General features: G+C 37.7%; 1 protein-coding gene across 4 annotated transcripts in view; it reads left to right on the plus strand.

The window, feature by feature from the left end:
* The first annotated feature begins 3,983 nt into the window (after positions 1 to 3,983).
* PNPLA8 (patatin like phospholipase domain containing 8) overlaps positions 3,984 to 16,976 on the plus strand; it is a 56,536-nt gene continuing 43,543 nt past the window's right edge. The window contains exons 1-4 of one of the 4 annotated variants that reach the window (XM_043966308.1): positions 3,984 to 4,242; positions 9,634 to 10,789; positions 10,931 to 11,080; positions 14,771 to 14,922. In XM_043966308.1, coding sequence (XP_043822243.1) covers positions 9,698 to 10,789; positions 10,931 to 11,080; positions 14,771 to 14,922 — 1,394 coding nt within the window. In that variant the 5' untranslated portion in view covers positions 3,984 to 4,242; positions 9,634 to 9,697. Of the gene's footprint in view, positions 4,243 to 9,605; positions 10,790 to 10,930; positions 11,081 to 14,770; positions 14,923 to 16,976 lie in introns of all 4 variants that reach the window. The other 3 variants (XM_043966307.1, XM_043966306.1, XM_043966309.1) reach the window with 3 other exon arrangements.

The following is a 16,976-nucleotide window of genomic DNA, read 5'->3' on the forward strand; positions in this document are numbered from 1 at the left end:
GGGTCTGAAAATATTCCTCTTTCAGAAGTCTAAACTTCAACTCCCAGGGAGGAAGAGATTTATGGCATGTTCCTCAGTCAGCACATAGAGGTATGGCTGAGAGAAGAAGTCTAAACTTCAACTCCCTGAACAAAGGAGAGGGTGATAGTGGGGTTTGCTTCTGCCAACTGTGGCAAGCAACGCGGATTTATATGGAACCTTACATGATATCAACAAGGAGTTTGGGTGGTCATTCATATGATATGGCATGATATTTATTATTGTGTCTAGATCACACATGTGCCTGATCCAAGGACCTTGTGGGAAGTATCCATGTTTGTTATAATCTCTGACTCCTCTTTACCTCTACCATTAGTAACACTATATTTCATCACAGAACTGTTCCCATTATAAGGATAGAATACCATTCTTGTGGAGATGGACACTCTCCAAAATGTCTTTCCATTATTATTCTTAAGAGTCTTGATCTTGTATTCCTCTTTAGGAATTTCATTGTTAATTTTTTCTAGGTCTATAATGTAATTCTTTGGGGAGTCTGATTGGTACAACACTGAATAAGCAAGTTAATTTAGATAGTACTATCATTTTGATTATATTGACTGTACTCACCCATGAACAATTAATGTTTTCCCAATTATTTAGGTCTGCCTTGATTTCTGAAAGAAGCATTGCACTGTCAAATTTATATGGTCCTAGGGTGAATCTTGATAAATACACATCTGAATATTTTATAGCAATTTTAAAAAATTGGCATTTCTCTTTCTACCACTTCCTGTAGGATTTTATTGACTATATGTGGGAATGCTGATGAATTATATAGATTTATCTTCTATCTTGCAACATTGCTAAAGCTAATATTTCAATTCATTTTTTAGTTGACTCAAGGGTTCTCTAAGTATACCATCATATCATCTGCAAAAAAGTTAGTTTTACCTGTGCTTATTCTTTCATTTTCCCTCTTATTAACTATAGCTACCATTTCTTTCATTCTGTCAAATAATATTGGTGATAATAGATATTATTTAAAATGCCTCTAATTTTTCTCCATTATGCATGTTTGCTCTTGGATTTAGAAAAATACTATTCACTATATTAAGGAGAGGTCCATTTATTCAATCAATGAATAAACATTAAATGTCTACTGCGTGACAGGCACTGCAGATACAAAAAGCGCCACAAGGCAGTCCCTGACCTCAAGGAGCTCACAAAACAAATACCAAGCCTATAGATAGGATACATAAGAAATATGGAATCAGGTAATACCTGTAAAAGATGGTATTTTAGGTGAAACTTAAAAGGAGCCAGGGATGCCAGTAGGCAGAGATGAGAAGAGCATTCCATGCATATTCCTGTGATTTCTAGAATTTTTAGCAGGAATGAATGTTGAATTTTGTCAAAAGCCTTTTCAGCATCTATTGATATAATCATGTGGTTTTTATTTATATCATTAACATAGTTAGTTAAATTTATAGTCTTTCTAATGTTGAATAAATAGGATTCTATATAATATTTCCAGTATGTTGTTGTGGCCTATTTGCTAATATTTCACTTAAAATTTTTGCAATGTTCATCAGGGGTATTTTTCTTTCTCTGCTTTGTCTCTTTCTGGTTAATCAAGACTCTATCTGTAACATAGAAAGATTGGGAGGGTACCTTCTTTTCTTATTATTGCAAACAGTTTATGTAATATTCAAATTGTTTTTTAAATGTTTCATGGAATTTACTTTTAAATCAATCTTATCTTGGGAGTTCACTTATAGTTTATTGAAATTTTTATGATAGTGGGTTATGTAAATAGTCTGTTTCTTTTTTGTTAATCTGATATTTTATATTTCTGTTAAGTATTCATCTATTTCTCTAAGTTATGTTTTGACTAGGCAAAAAGAATTTTCAATAACATTCTTTTTCCTCTTCAATTGTTGCAAATCCTCTTTGAACCATCTGGTATTCTCCTTTAAAAAAAATCAGTTTAGCTATTTATTAGGCTTTTTAAAAAACCTGTATAAAAATAAGCTTTATTTATTAATTCAATAGAAGGATGATGGATGTTAATTGACCTGGGACATTAGGTTAACATTGGGAAGAACGCCCCAGAATGGGGACTTGAGACTAAGGCATTAGAGAAGACACCTTTCAAGCCCGTGGGGTATCCATATTATCCTGAAGGGGAGATGTGTCTGACTCATTAGTATGGGAGTTTGGATGATGATCTCCAGAACATAAGAGCTATCTGATAAATTAGAGAAATGAAATATACACTTTTAATAAATACTAATATAGAAATCCTAACAAAACAAGAAGTAGAAATGATCATCGAAGATAAAATGGACAATTTTGATTACATAAAACTGAAAAGCTTTTGCATAACCAAAATTCATGCTGTAAGAATTAGGAAGGAAATAGTTGACTGGCAAAAATATCTTTGCAGGAAATTTATCTGATAATGGTTTGATATACAACATATATAGGGACATGATATACATATATGAGGACAAAGAGTCATTCTTTAATAGATAAATGGACAAAGGATATGAATAGGCAGTTTTCAAATGAAGAAAAGCCATTTTGGGATGGCTGTGGGAAGACAGGAACACTAATTCATTGTTGGTGGAGATGTGAACTGGTCCAACTAAACTCACTAAAAATAAAGTAACCAAACTGTGCATACCCTTCGAATCACTGATACCACTACTAGGCATCTATATCAAAGAGTCCTAATTTGCATTCTTCTTATGTGCAGGTTTATGATGTCCACAAAGTCGTAGTGCACTTTAAAGCTTTAATTGCTTAAATTGTTAAGTTAAATTTAATAGTTTTAACAGCTAAAAACCACACTAAGACTTCTGGAACACCCTCTATGTTAACCCTATAAGGAACAGGTATATCAATTGACACAAAAAATATATATAATTTTTACTTCGAAATAAAAATTTCCACCCTATCTCTATTTTCTTTGCCTTGTGAATGGAAAAAAAAAACGCACTGCATCAATTGACACTTGGTTCTTCTAAATTCCATTGAATATCTATTTCCAAATCCAAGACAAAGCAGTTCAGCCCCGGAGAAGTTAGGCTCCTGGCTCTACACGGAAGAACAGAGATCCTGATTATTTGAGAACAGTTTATTCATAGATCATTGGGAAGTCACAGCTTGCTTGTTTCTTCTTTGAGATCATATTGTTGAATCAATCGATCTTCGTAAGGGCTTCATGTGCCAGGCACTGCACTAAGCCCTGGGGATGTAAAAGACAGTCCCTGCCTTCAAACGGCTCACAATCTAATGGGGAGAAGGGGGAGCAGCATGTAAACAAATATAGAATATATAAAGCAGGTAACATACAGGATAAATAGGACTCAATTAACGGAGGGAAGGAACAAGAATTAAGAGGGGCTGGGGAAGGTTTCCTATAGATGGTGGGATTTTAGTTGGGTCACAGCGGAGGAGGGAGAACACCCCAAGCACTTATTCTTATACACTTGGTTTCAATTCCTCACGTATTTTAGAAGCCAGATTTTTATCAGACTTTCCCCCAGTCCGTTCCTTTACTCTTCATACTGGATGCACTGGTTTTTGTTATTTTTATGTATTAAAGTCTGTCAGAGCAGAACTGCTGACCTCTTCGTGCCTCAGTTTCCCGAGCTATAAAATGACGTGGGGTTGGACGAGACGCACTCCAGGTCTACGAGCCTGAGCTCTCTTCGGGCCTGACCAGCCGGTTAAAACAGTTTCCATAAACAGAGGAAAGGTCGCTCTCCGCCCTTGAAAACTGGCACGGGCACCGCGGGCCGGCCGAGCCGAGGAGGGCGGACACTTCAGGACGGGGGCAGTTTCAGGGCGCTCTTAGCTCCACCACCCACGGCCGTCACGCGCATCAGGCCGCCGGGAGCGCATCTCCCTCCCTCCCACCTCGCGCCACACGCACTCCGCCCCCACGGCACGCAGAGAGTTCAGGAGCCGGGATGGGGAGGAAGTGAAAACCAGAAACCGAAGGGCCAGTCTCACGTTGCGGCCCGCTGATTGGCTGAGTCGGGCTACCGCCGCCTTTACTTCACTTCCTTAGGGCTTGCGGGGGCGGGGCGACGGGGTGCTCGAGCCGCTCAGGTTTGGGCGGCTTGTTTGTGTTGGTTACTCAGCTGATCCGGGTGGTGCGTTTGGGGTCGGGCCCTGGGCTTGGGCTGACGTCAGCGGTCTGACGGGTCGAGGGCGAGATGAGAGACTGAGCTGCCTTCGGTCTGCAGCCCGGTAAGTGGGCCCAGGCGTCCAGCCTGCGGCAGGCCCTCCCCTTCCCTCGCTGCTCAGGGACCATTTATCTGCTAGCTTTGAGTCTGCCGTGACGGCGCTTCCGCCCCTGAGGATCCGCAAGGACCTCTGGGTCGGCCGGACACTTGGAGTGGTCCGGAGGCCCCCTTCCCTTTCCTTACTCGCCCGCCACCGAGTGTCGTGTTTGGGTTTTGTTCTCTCCACCCACTCCTTCCCCTCTTTCGGACCCTCTTTCTACCCTTTTCTGAGCCCTGACAAATCTCGAGGTGTTCCCAGGGGTGCAAGTTTTCATTCTTCCTGAGCCAACGCCTTTATTCTGGTGGTGTATGCACTTCTCAGGGTGGGGGTGGGGGATGGGGGGGTGTTTCCGTCCCCAGAGTCCCTTCCATACCTTTCCTCAACTCCCACTCCCAGCCGTTCGAGTAAGCTCTACTTCTTGCTTTTTTGTGTGTGTAAATGGTTGTGCTAGTTGTAGGATTTTCTATTTTTAATATGTTTGTGCAGTTTTAAAGCTTTAAGAGCTTAAAATACCACTAACATTTTTATGACACTGCATATAGTATATATATGTATATGTGTGTATATACTTGTGTGTGTATATATACATAGAGAGAACACACGAGCGCTTTTTAGATCTATAGCCCTCTATGTAGATCTATAGAAAATTCTATAGAGGAGCTCGAAGGGCAGGGGATGGGGGGGGGGAGTTGGAGAGAAAGACAGACTAAAAGAGACAGAGAGGGAATGAGAATCAGTTGTTGCTGCAAGTAACCTAGTTTCGAAATAGAATGATGGCATTAAACCAAAGAAAGAAGGGACTTCCAGGAAAAAAAAAAACCCCAAACAACTTAATGAAGAGAATAGGTTTGCAGAAGAGCAGAGGGTAGAACATGATGTTATCATTACTTAGTGGTTCTTAAAATAGTATATGTTTTGTTTTCAGTTATTTTCTAGTTCGTTGGTGCACACGAGGAGAAAGATAATCGAGTATAAAAACAAATATAACTTGCGACCTGTAGGAAGAAGACAAGCTAATTAACCTCTCTGGGCCTCAGTTTTCTCATTTTTTCCCTTTTTTTCCCCTTTATTTTTATTTTTTGCGGGGCAGTGAGGGTTAAGTGACTTGCCCAGGGTCACACAGCTAGTGTCAAGTGTCTGAGGCTGGATTTGAACTCAGGCCCTCCTGAATGGGCCGGTGTTTTAACCACTGCGCCACCTAGCTGCCCCCGTTTTTTTTTTCTCTCTCTTTTTTTGTTTTGTTTTGTTTTTTGGCGGGGCAATGAGGGTTAAGAGACTTGCCAAGGGTCACACAGCTAGTAAGTGTCAAGTATCTGAGGCCGGATTTGAACTCAGGTCCTCCTGAATCCAGGGCGGGTGCTTTATCCACTGTGCCATCTAGCTGCCCCTAGTTTTCTCATTTTTAAAAAGAAATAATTGGAACAGATCGCATCTAAGAACCCTTCCAGCTCTGAATCTGTGATCATATGAACCTATGGAAGTTCATAATTTTTCTCTATTACTGTTATACTAAAAATTCTTTAAAAGTATATGAAGAGGGGGAAGCTAGGTGGCACAGTGGATTAAGCACCGGCCCTGGATTCAGGAGGACCTGAGTTCAAATCTTGCCTCAGACACTTGACACTTACTAGCTGTTTGACCTTGGGCAAGTCACTTAACCCCCATTGCCCAGCAAAAAAAAAAAAAGTATATGAAGAACTGAGATATAATGAAGCCTTTATTTTCTCATGGCACTTGATTTACACCTTTTCTAATCTTGTGGTTTCTTGTTTTTGAAAACAAACTATTATATTTGCAATATGTGTATTTATGTGTTTATATTTGTGGTAATCTTTGTCTTAAGAATCTCAAGATTATAAAGCACTGGCCTTGGATTCAGGAGGACCTGAGTTCAAATGCGGCCTCAGACACTTGACACTTACTAGCTGTGTGACCCTGGGCAAGTCATTTAACCCCCATTGGCCCCCCCTCCTCCCCCCCAAAAAAAAGAATCTCAAGATTTAAAACTGGAAGGGACCTCAGAGTTTACTTATCTAGTCAAACCTCTTCATTTCATACATGTGGAAACTTCTCTGGATTACAGAGAAATTCTGTTAAGCCCAAGGTCAGAAAAGAAATAAGTGGGGGCAGCTAGGTGGCACAGTGGGTAAAGCACTGGCCCTGGATTCGGGAGGACCTGAGTTCAAATCCAGTTTCAGACAGTTGATACTTACTAGCTGTGTGACCCTGGGAAAGTCACTTAACCCTCATTGCCCCTCAAAAAAAAAAAAGAAAAGAAAGAGAAGTAACAGTTTGGAACCCAAGTTCCCTGATTCCAAATGTAGTGCTCTTTCTACTGAAACATGCTTCTTCTTACCCTAAATACTTTAAAAATCATTATAGTTGTTTGAAATGCCAGGTTAAAAACCCTGTAGATTACTGCTTTTTCTTCAGCAAAGTTAAATGGAATTGTGAATTTCAGTAGAAGCTAGAGCCTAATGCACATGCTTTCACATATTAAAAACGATACAACTCGGGGCAGCTAGGTGGGGCAGTGCATAAAGCACCTGCCCTGGATTCAGGAGGACCTGAGTTCAAATCCCCCCCCCCCACACTTGACAGTTACTAGCTACGTGACCCTAGGCAAGTCACAACCCCCATTGCCCCACAAAATAAATAAACAAAAAACCTGATACAACTGACATAACATGCACTTTGAGTTCTTTTTCTGGGATTGCAAGAAAATTTATGCTGATCCATTTATATTTTAGCTTAAGACAGCACAACTTTTTGGTGGTAGTCAGGGTACAAAGGGTAAACCTGGATATGAAGCAGAATAGAATTCCATGGCCAACATAAGTGGAACCTTTCCAGTATAGGCCCTTTCTTTAGTACTCAAAGTCCTCTCCTTTCATTGATTTTATTTACTTATTCCATGAAGGGCCCCTAGATGGTGCAGTGGATAGTATTCTGGGCCTGGAGTCAGGAAGACTACTTCCTGAGCTCAATGCAGCCTCAGATACTCATTTAGTTGTGTAAGCCTGGATAAGTCACTTCACCTTGTTTGTTTCAGTTTCTTCATCTGTAAAATGAACTACAGAAGGCAATGGCAAACCACTCCAGTATTTTTGCCTAGAAAGCCCCAAATAGGATCACCAAGACTCAGACACAACTGAACAACAGTCCTTCAATTTTCCTACTTTTGTTTTGTTTTTAGTGAGGCAATTGGGTTTGTGACTTGGCCAAGGTCACACAGCTAGTTAAGTGTTAAGTGTCTGAGGCTGGATTTGAACTCAGGTACTCCTGACTCCAGGGCCAGTGCTCTATCTACTGCGCCACCTATCTGCCCCCCTACTTTTGTTTTTAACACTGCTTTTTCTCAGTTTTCTTGCCTATGACTTTATTCTTTCTCCCTTTGCATTCCTCTTCCTGTGGATTCATTGTTCTCCAACCTTCTTTATGTCTATGTTTGTTCCCTTGGTAAGTTGATGACTATCATTATTTCTTTGTGAATGAGACCCAGATGTATATACCTAGCCCTTATCTCTCACTCTTTGCTTTATATGATACTGACTACATGTCTACTTCTTTTTCTTCTCTATTTATATGGCAGTTTATGTTATATGAAACACATTCCTCATAATACCCTTATGAATTAGTAGGTTGAAAAATACATTTTCATATTAGTGGGTCCAAAATTAAACATAATTTTTCTTTCCGTCTCTCAGACTTCTTCTTCTTCTTCTTTTTTTTTAAAGTGAGGCAGTTGGGGTTAAGTGACTTGCCCAGGGTCACACAGCTAGTAAGTGTTAAGTGTCTGAGGCCGGATTTGAACTCAGGTACTCCTGACTCCAGGGCCGGTGCTCTATCCACTGCGCCACCTAGCTGCCCCCATCTCAGATTTCTTTTTCTAACTCTATCATCTCCAACAGTGGTAACAAAATTCTTTCACTATTCCTGACTAGACACCTTGGAATTATCTTCAATTTACATCACTCTTTTATCCTCTGTATACAGCCGCAAAGTGTTTTTTCAGACTAACTCTGGATAATCCCTTTCTTTTTCATGCCATTGGAATACTTTATTAAAGGGGTAGTTTATGAGCATTTAAGAAAGGAAGTAATGATCAGTTAAAGCATTTGGCAGAGGCTCTTGTGGTATCCTTGTGGATAAGATGGAGAGATGTAGTCTAGATAGCAACAATATTGGAGTGGAAAGAGTATACTACTCTCTGAAGTCAGAGGACCTGGGTTCAAATCTTATCTCTGAAACATTATTGTGTAACCTTGAAGCAGACTTTTAATCTCCCTGTTCCTTATTTTCCTCCTCTGAAGTCCCTTCCATTTCAAAAGCTCTTATATATGATCCAGCGATTTAGAATTGGTTGATTGTACAGAAAATACCCTCTATCTTGCCTACATAAGCCCTATACCTTCTTCATGACCTAGCTTCAAAATACCTATGAAACTTTCTCTAATTTGTCTAGGTGATACTGATCTGTTTTCTGAACTTCCCATACAACTACAGTGTTTGCTATACAATTTAGTACTTAATTCTTTAAGGGTTTCATATATGTTAGTGTTATCTACCTAATGAAATTCTAAACAAGAACGCATGTCTTGCATTTCCTCTGTAAAACCCACACCACTATGAGGCATATGGTAGTGGATCAATAAGTAATGGTTTTCATTACCACGTTTAGTCAGAGAGCTAAAATGATTCAAGCTTTGCAATCCTGGCTTCAGATTGTTTTGCCTTCTTCCATTTCTCTTTTCCAATTCTTACAAATCATGGGGAGAGGGCATTGTTGAACAGATCTAAATAAGTAAGTTATACATAAGTTTTTTAAATGTTTAATAAACTAACGATAAGCTTCTTTTTGAAAACAATTCAAAAACCTAGAAAGGATTTTTCCTCAATTGTCTAGATATTTTAGTTCGTCCCTATTATTCATTAAGCATTGGATACAAAAATATAAGATAAAAGTTCTACTATTAAAAAGTTTGCATTGTAGTTAAAGGGGTATAACTATCATGTTAGATAGCAACATCCATTTATATATTAAATATGTGGGCTAGGAGAATTGAGCTATTAAAAAGCTCCCTGAATTTTTTTCCATCTAGTCAAACTTGTACTGATCCTTACAGTTCCTTTATTTCCACTGGGTACTGTACTGACTGGTTGATTCATTGCTATAAGCTAAAAATAAAAGGCTACGTGAGCCACAATAAAAATTCCTTATTATCTGTTTCCTTGAGACAGATCGCCTGAGTTTAATTCAATTATTATTTTTTTAATGTTCCCATTTAAAAATTTTTAACTTAGATTTTTTTTTTTTGCCATTTCAGGTACGACTGAATTGTGGCATTTTTTAAGTGAAGCATTCAAGAATGAAGTGAAAGAAAGTCATAACATATGGGAAATAAAAACCTCTTAAGTAATGTCCATTCATTTGGCTTTAGATATATATATTTATCTCCTTAGCAATGCAAGAAGCCTTTGTGGAAAACAGAGAAGCAAGCAACTATATCCCTTGTGCACACCTAAATATTATTGGAAGATAAGCTACAGCAATCAGCAGAGAAGCTTTCATACAAGCAAAACAAGATATAAATGTCCCAAAAGTCACACATTTGTTTGTAGTAAACATTACTGTAATCCACACAACCATGATTTACACGTTGGAGTTTTAAAACTTAGCACTTCTGCACCCAGGGGTCTAACTAAAGTAAGCATTCATATGTCCCGTATTAAAAACACCTTGGACTCTGTTTCAAAAGCTGTTTTTGGCAATCAGAATGAAATGTTTTCACGTTTCTCTAGATTCAAACCAGGAATATTGAGGAAAAAATCAGAAGATGGCGTATTAAACCAGAAAAGTGTTAAACATGCTTCTGGCACCAACATTCTGAATGATTCCAGTGGTAATAAAACAGAAAAGAGCCCTTTTCCAGAAGGCAAAATCTCAGACCCTTCTTTGGAAAGCCCAACCAAGATCGACCCAGTTTTAGAGAAAGGTCTAGAAGATAGTAAACAGAACATTTATTATACAAACTCTATAATCACAAAATTTGAGGAATCATTATACTTTTTATCAAGTCATATAAATTCATACTTTACAAATATGACTGAAAGAAATGAAAATAACCGTGTGCAGCAAGATACAGAGATAAAAGTGGGAAAGGATGAAGCTGGAATCAAACAGGATCCTTCTAAGGAAGCAGTTCAACTTAAAGAGAAGGGGACAGATTCACAGTTTCTTTCAACTACTGTAGCTCACCCTGAGGAGCTTGCTGGGACATCTGATACTCTTCCAGCTTCTGTTAAACAGAGCTTTGCCAACTTTCTTGCACGACCTACTGACAGTGTACAGGCACTTGTGGGTGGTTACATTGTCGGACTTGTACCCAAATTAAAAGCGGATTCAAAACATAATTCAGAAGAATTTCAAGGGGGCGATCCAGCTGAAGAGGCTCGCAGAAAAGAAAAACATGATGAAGAGAAAAGACGCATATCCCTTCAGCGAGAAAAGGCAAGGCTTCCTTATAATTAGATTTAATTTTATTGATATTTGTCAAATTTGGGGTTTTCCCCATTTTCCTGGTTTTTCTTAAAATTTAATATTTTTTTATCTTGCCAGAGTTATTTATTTCTCTTTCTATATATTTTATAGATTATTGAAAGGGTGAGTATAGATAACAGAACCCGGGCTTTAGTTCAAGCATTAAGAAGAACGACTGATCATAGACTCTGTATTACCAGGGTCGAAGAAATAACTTTTCATCTTCTAGCATTTCCTGAAGCAAAAGCACTAGCTGTCAAGGTGAGTTGTATTTCGTTTGTTGTTTGTTGTTGTTTTTTTTTAAATTATAAACTTAAATAGAGGTTCTCATTTTTTTGGATTTTTTTTTCCTCTTTGCTTTTCTTATCTACTTTAAGTACTATATATTAACTGCAAAGTTTTTCTATACATCCTAATAAATGTTGCCCTATTGGTACTAAGTTAGCTTTACATCTAAAAACTGGAAGGTTTTTCTTGACATATATTGGTTAGCTTACCTAGTACCTATTATTTTATTTCTTTAGTACATTAAAAAAATATTATAAACTTAACAAAATTATTAAATAAACATACAAAATGAGAGGCAAAATGAAAGCCTCATCCTTTCCTAACTTTTTTTTTTTGGTGAGGCATTTGGGGTTAAGTGACTTGCCCAGGGTTACACAGCTAGTGAGTGTCAAGTGTCTGAAGCCAGATTTGAACTCAGGTCCTCCTGAATCCAGGACCGGTGCTTTATCCTCTGTGCTACCTACCTGCCCCTCCTAATTTTTTTTTGTTTGTTTGTTTTGCGGGGCAATGGGGGTTAAGTGACTTGCCCAGGGTCACACAGCTAGTAAGTGTCAAGTGTCTGAGGCCGGATTTGAACTCAGGTACTCCTGAATCCAGGGCCGGTGCTTTATCCACTCCACCACCGAGCCACCCCCCCTCCTAATGTTTTTAATAAGGCAAATACCAAAAGAATTAACAACTAGATAAAATGTTTTTGTTCTATGTCCTTTTCCTTGTCTGTCCAAAATTCTGCCACCTTTGGGTCTAGTTACCTTCCTTATTTATTTTATTCTCAGTGTGTGTACAGTTCTGGTTCTTCAGATTTACTTTTTATCACCTTCATTAAATTTTCCATATTTCCTTATTTCTTATTTGTAATTTTTTTTGTGGTAGCATAATATTGTTCCATTAGTATACCCATAATTTATTTAGCTATTTGTCTCTTGTTTAGAGTATAATTTGTTTCTAGTTCTTTTCCTCTTACATGTAGAACTGCTATGTATCTTCTATAGATAAATACTTCAATTCTATTTTGGGGATAAAGACCTAGCAATGAAATCACTGAGTCAAACTGTTTTGAGTGGTCTGTGGTTCCATCAACACTGTCTTAGAGTGCCTGTCTCCCCACAACCCTGTGAACATTGGATTTTAATTTTTTCTAGTGGGTATGAAGGAGTTTGATTATCTTTTCATGTGGCTAGTGATGGTTTATATTTCCTCCCTCACAAATTGTGTTCTTTGATCATTGCTCCATTGTGTGGGGTGGGAGATAGGTGTTAGATTATTAGTCTGTAGATATGCTGTCAGCTTTTTTTCCTTAATAAAAAAAATCTGTTTTTTGTATTATAAATCTATTACTTTCAATTCCTGTACTTAATTTAGAAGTAAAATTGGCCAAAAAATTTGCTTCACTGAATGATCTCAATATAGGCGGAACTTAATAAATGTTCAATTTGTTGTTGACATTGCTAGTTTTCTTCCAATGCCTGGTTGTTGTTTTTTGGTTTGTTTTTTTAATATTTGAGTCAAAGTTTAATATTGTACAGTGGTGGAACGTGATTTTATTCCTATTTTAATTACTGATTCATTTTGTAATCTTGAGTAATACTTTTTCTTTGCTTTGGTTTTCTCAACTGTAAAATAGGAATAATGTGGATTAGCCTTCTGTATAAAGCTTTACATATATACAGAATATTACAGTTGAATCTTTTTATCACAGACTTCACTGAGTGAAGAGAGCTTGTCTTTATATTCTTTAACTTATACCCCAATTCATAGTATTGTCTAGTATTCAACCAGTCAATCATTAGCCATTTACTAAGCACTTATGATCAGTCAGGTGTTATGTTAAGTCCTGGGGATACAAAGACAAAAGCTAAACAGTTCCTGCCCTTAGGAACTTACATTCTAAAGGGGAAGGTAACATATACACACATAGGTACATTCCACACACATATAAAGCAGAAAGAAAGGTAATCTTGAATGGGAAGGCACTAGTAGCTTGGGAGACTAAGAAAGGATTTCTCTCTGGAAGGTGGTGCTTTAGCGATTCTTGAAGAAAATGAGGGATGCCAAGAGGTAAAGGTGTAGGGGAAAGCATTCCGGTCCTGGGGAACAGCCAGTAATTAAACTCAGAGATGGGACATGGAGCATTGTATATAAGGAATATAAAGTATACTATTGTGGCTGATTGTAGAATGCATGGAGAGGAGTAATGTGTAAGGAGCCTGGAGAGGTAGGTAGATGCCAGGCTGTAAAGAACTTTAAATAACAAAGAGAAGAGTTAGTGTTTGATCCTAGAAGTAGTAGGAAGCCATTGGAGTTGAGTAGGTGGGATGTGATGACCCAGTTAGATCTGAAGCTTATAAAAATGACTTTGGAGGCTTCATGGAGTATTGAGTGCTATGGGAAGAGGCTTAAAGTACAGAGACCAAATAGGAGGCTAGTTCCCAAACTCCACCCAGCTGGGAAAATGGGCTTTGGGTTGTTACTGCTGGTCTTACTCTGGTGGAGTTACTTAGCTTCCCTCTCTGGGGTTTTTGATCTTTCCAATGTTTCTTCATTTAGTGGTCTGGGGAGGCTACTGTATTCCTTCTACTGACTCTTCATGACCCCTTTTGAGGGTTTTCTTGGCAAAGATATTGTAGTGGTTTGCCATTTCCTTCTCCAACTCATTTTACAGATGAGAAACTGAGGCAGGCAGAGGTAAGTGACTTTCCTGGGGTCACACAGTTAACAAGTTTGAGGCTAGATTCGGACTTATGAAGATGAGTCTTCCTGACTTCAGGCTCAGCATTCTATCCACTGTACCACCTAGCTGCCTTTTTACCAGTGGTATCAAATTCAGATAGAAATGGAGGCCACTAAACTGTGCATAAAGATCCTGAAAGATGCATTTTTACTAGAAAACCACACATGAACATTATCTATTTTATTGTATTTTTACTTATTTTGTTAAATAGTTTACAGCTACATTTTAATCTGGTTTGGGCCCCATCTGGGAGTGTTGTAGGCCCCTCTGGGTTTTGAAACCTCTGCTATACACAGTTTTATTTAGGCATCCTAGAATGTAAACTTGAATTACTGAATAGCAATGAAAAAAGATTTCAGGATCTTGAATCCCAAAGTGAATTTGAACTTCTGAACAGTGTTCCTTCCTACATTTTGCTTTTCTGAGACTTTCTTAATTCGTTAATGTAACTTTTTTCATTTGATCTGACCTATCACAAATTTTATTATTAAGTATGCTAGACTCTTACAAACATAGGTCTTATAGTTTTATTTCTACATTTAAAAGCAATTAACATTTTTTCCCAAATATCAGTATGAAGCCATATTTGTCATTCTTCCTCTCATTGAATATTGCAAAAAAGCTAGTTAAATGTAAGTTTCTTGTGGGCAAGGACTATTTTTTACTTTTTTCTTCACTTGGCAGTGTGCATAGTAGGAACTTTACACATGCCTATTGAATCAAACAGATAATGTCCTGTTAAGTGTTTGTTATAATTCTTGTGGGAAGATTTTACACAATCTATTTTAGTTGCCTGCATTTTCTCTAGCTTACAAAGAAAAGTTTTTATTTGAGATTAATGTGAGTTTTATAAAAACATGTAATACAATTTCTAAACAAAATATTGTCAGAAGATTCTTGAAAACATGATATAAACTTTTCCTTCTCTACAGGAAAAACTTATTCCATACTTACTACGACTAAGACAAGTTAAGGATGAAGCTCTTCAAGCTACTATTAGGGAAAATTTGGCTTTAGTTGGCTATACAGATCCAGTGAAAGGAAGAGGAATTCGTATTCTCACAATTGATGGTGGAGGAATAAGGTAGGACTGGGGAAAATTTGATGCTTTAGCTTAGAGCTCAGCTTGACTTCATGGAAGTATAACTACCTGATTCTTTAGTTAGAAAATCAAATATGATTGCATTATCTTGTTACAAAATCAAATTTAGGTTTGTGATTTTTACTAAAATAATTTTTTTGTAAAAGAAACTGATTTTTGCTTAAATTCTTCATTTCTTATTTTAAAAGATACTTTGGTAGAAAACCAAAGTTTATTTTGTAACACAGGTGGGATGGGTCACCCAGATTTTTTTTAAAAAAATCTTAATAGTATTTTATTTTTATCCAGTTACATGTAAAGATAATTTTCAACATTTGTTTTAATAACATTTTGAGTTCCACATTTTTCTCCCTCCCTTCCTTTCCCCCTCCCCAAGGCAGAAAGAAATCTGATATAGGCTATATATGTACAATCACATTAAACACATTTTTGCATTAGTAATGTTTGAAAGAAGAATCAGAACAAAAGGGAAAAACCTCAAAAAAGAAAACAAAAACAAAAAAAATGTAGAAATAGTATGGTTCAGTCTGCATTCAGATTCCACAGTTCTTTTTTCTGGATGTGGAGAGCATTTTCCATCATCAGGCCTTAGGAATTGTCTTGGATCTTTCTGTTGCTGAAGACCTAAATCTATCATAGTTGATCATTGTACAACATCCACATTCTTTCTGTTGGAACCTCACACCTCTCACATGGGCATGTGCTGCCTAATTCTTTGAGTTGTCTTACTCACTCCATCCTGCCCTTACACTAGCTGATCTAGGTTCCTCTAGATAACCACATGGTTATCTTCAGATTCTCTCAGGGTCCTATGAGTAACCCTCTTGTGGAGAAATATACTCATCTAACCCACCATTCTAGCTTGCTAGGTAGTTGGTGTAGTGGATAGAATGTTGGACTTGGAATCAGGAAAACACATTTAAATCCTACCTTACTATCTTTGTAAATTTGGGCAAGTCACTTGACCTCTCAATTTCACTTTTTTCTTTTGTAAACTGGGTATATTAATACATATTTCAGGGTAGCTGTGAGGATCAAATGGGATAACATATAAAGTGCTTTGTAAACATTAAAATACTATATAAATGAGAGCTAGTTTTATTAATGATGATGATGATTTTTCTCAATGTGTTTCCATTTACACAAACAAGTCATTCATCAAGATGACACCTTTAGATCATAAATAAGATATTTCACGTAGCAATAAGTTTTAAAAATTCATTGATTCTCATAATAATGTTAACTAGCATTTAAGTACTTTAAGCAATATAACAAGCAAGTACACAAATAATAAGTAAGTCCACACATAAACCTGGGTAGCAATCATAAACTCATTGACAGTGGTGCCTGGACAAACACAAGGAACCTGGAAGGTTAGACACATGAGAGAAGAAAACTTTCATGGGTTTAAGGTAACTTATAGCTCCTGACCACAGGCTTCACTGTTATTGATCCATTCAGGAACAACTACACTACATGAAACTACTGTTCTGCTCACTGCTTTGTCTTTTAACTCTCACTGCTCTTTAACTGGGTAAATCCTCCTTTCTTTTATACTGGAATATGCATTTATAAGTTCTTTCACATCACAAGCTTCTTTAAAAGAGGTTTAGAAAGTATTACACCATGTAGAGCAGCCTACATAAACCTTCACTTGCCAGGTTGCTTTGTTCCATGAGAACGGGGTTCAGGTTGATTCTCTGAGCAAGGCAAAATTAGCCTAGCCAATTCTTATACAGCAAAGCAGTAACACCACCTCTTTCCTTTGTGCTTTTCTGTCTCAAACCAGAGGTGGCAGAAAAGGGCAACATAAATTCTGACAAGTTTCACCACTCTAGCTTTTGACACTCGAAAGTCAATACTTGAAACATCTGACTTCCTTCAGCCAATCAGAAATCACGAAATTGAACCCATCTTTCAACTGACTGCTTCTTGCTTCCCTTGGTTATCTTTTCACATTCATAGCTCTGATGGGACTGCTTTTGATTTTCTAATTCCAAGCAATTAATCCCTTTTCTATCAGATTCTTCAATCTT

Source organism: Dromiciops gliroides, chromosome 5 (genome assembly GCF_019393635.1).
Source record: "Dromiciops gliroides isolate mDroGli1 chromosome 5, mDroGli1.pri, whole genome shotgun sequence".
Lineage (NCBI taxonomy): Eukaryota > Metazoa > Chordata > Mammalia > Microbiotheria > Microbiotheriidae > Dromiciops > Dromiciops gliroides.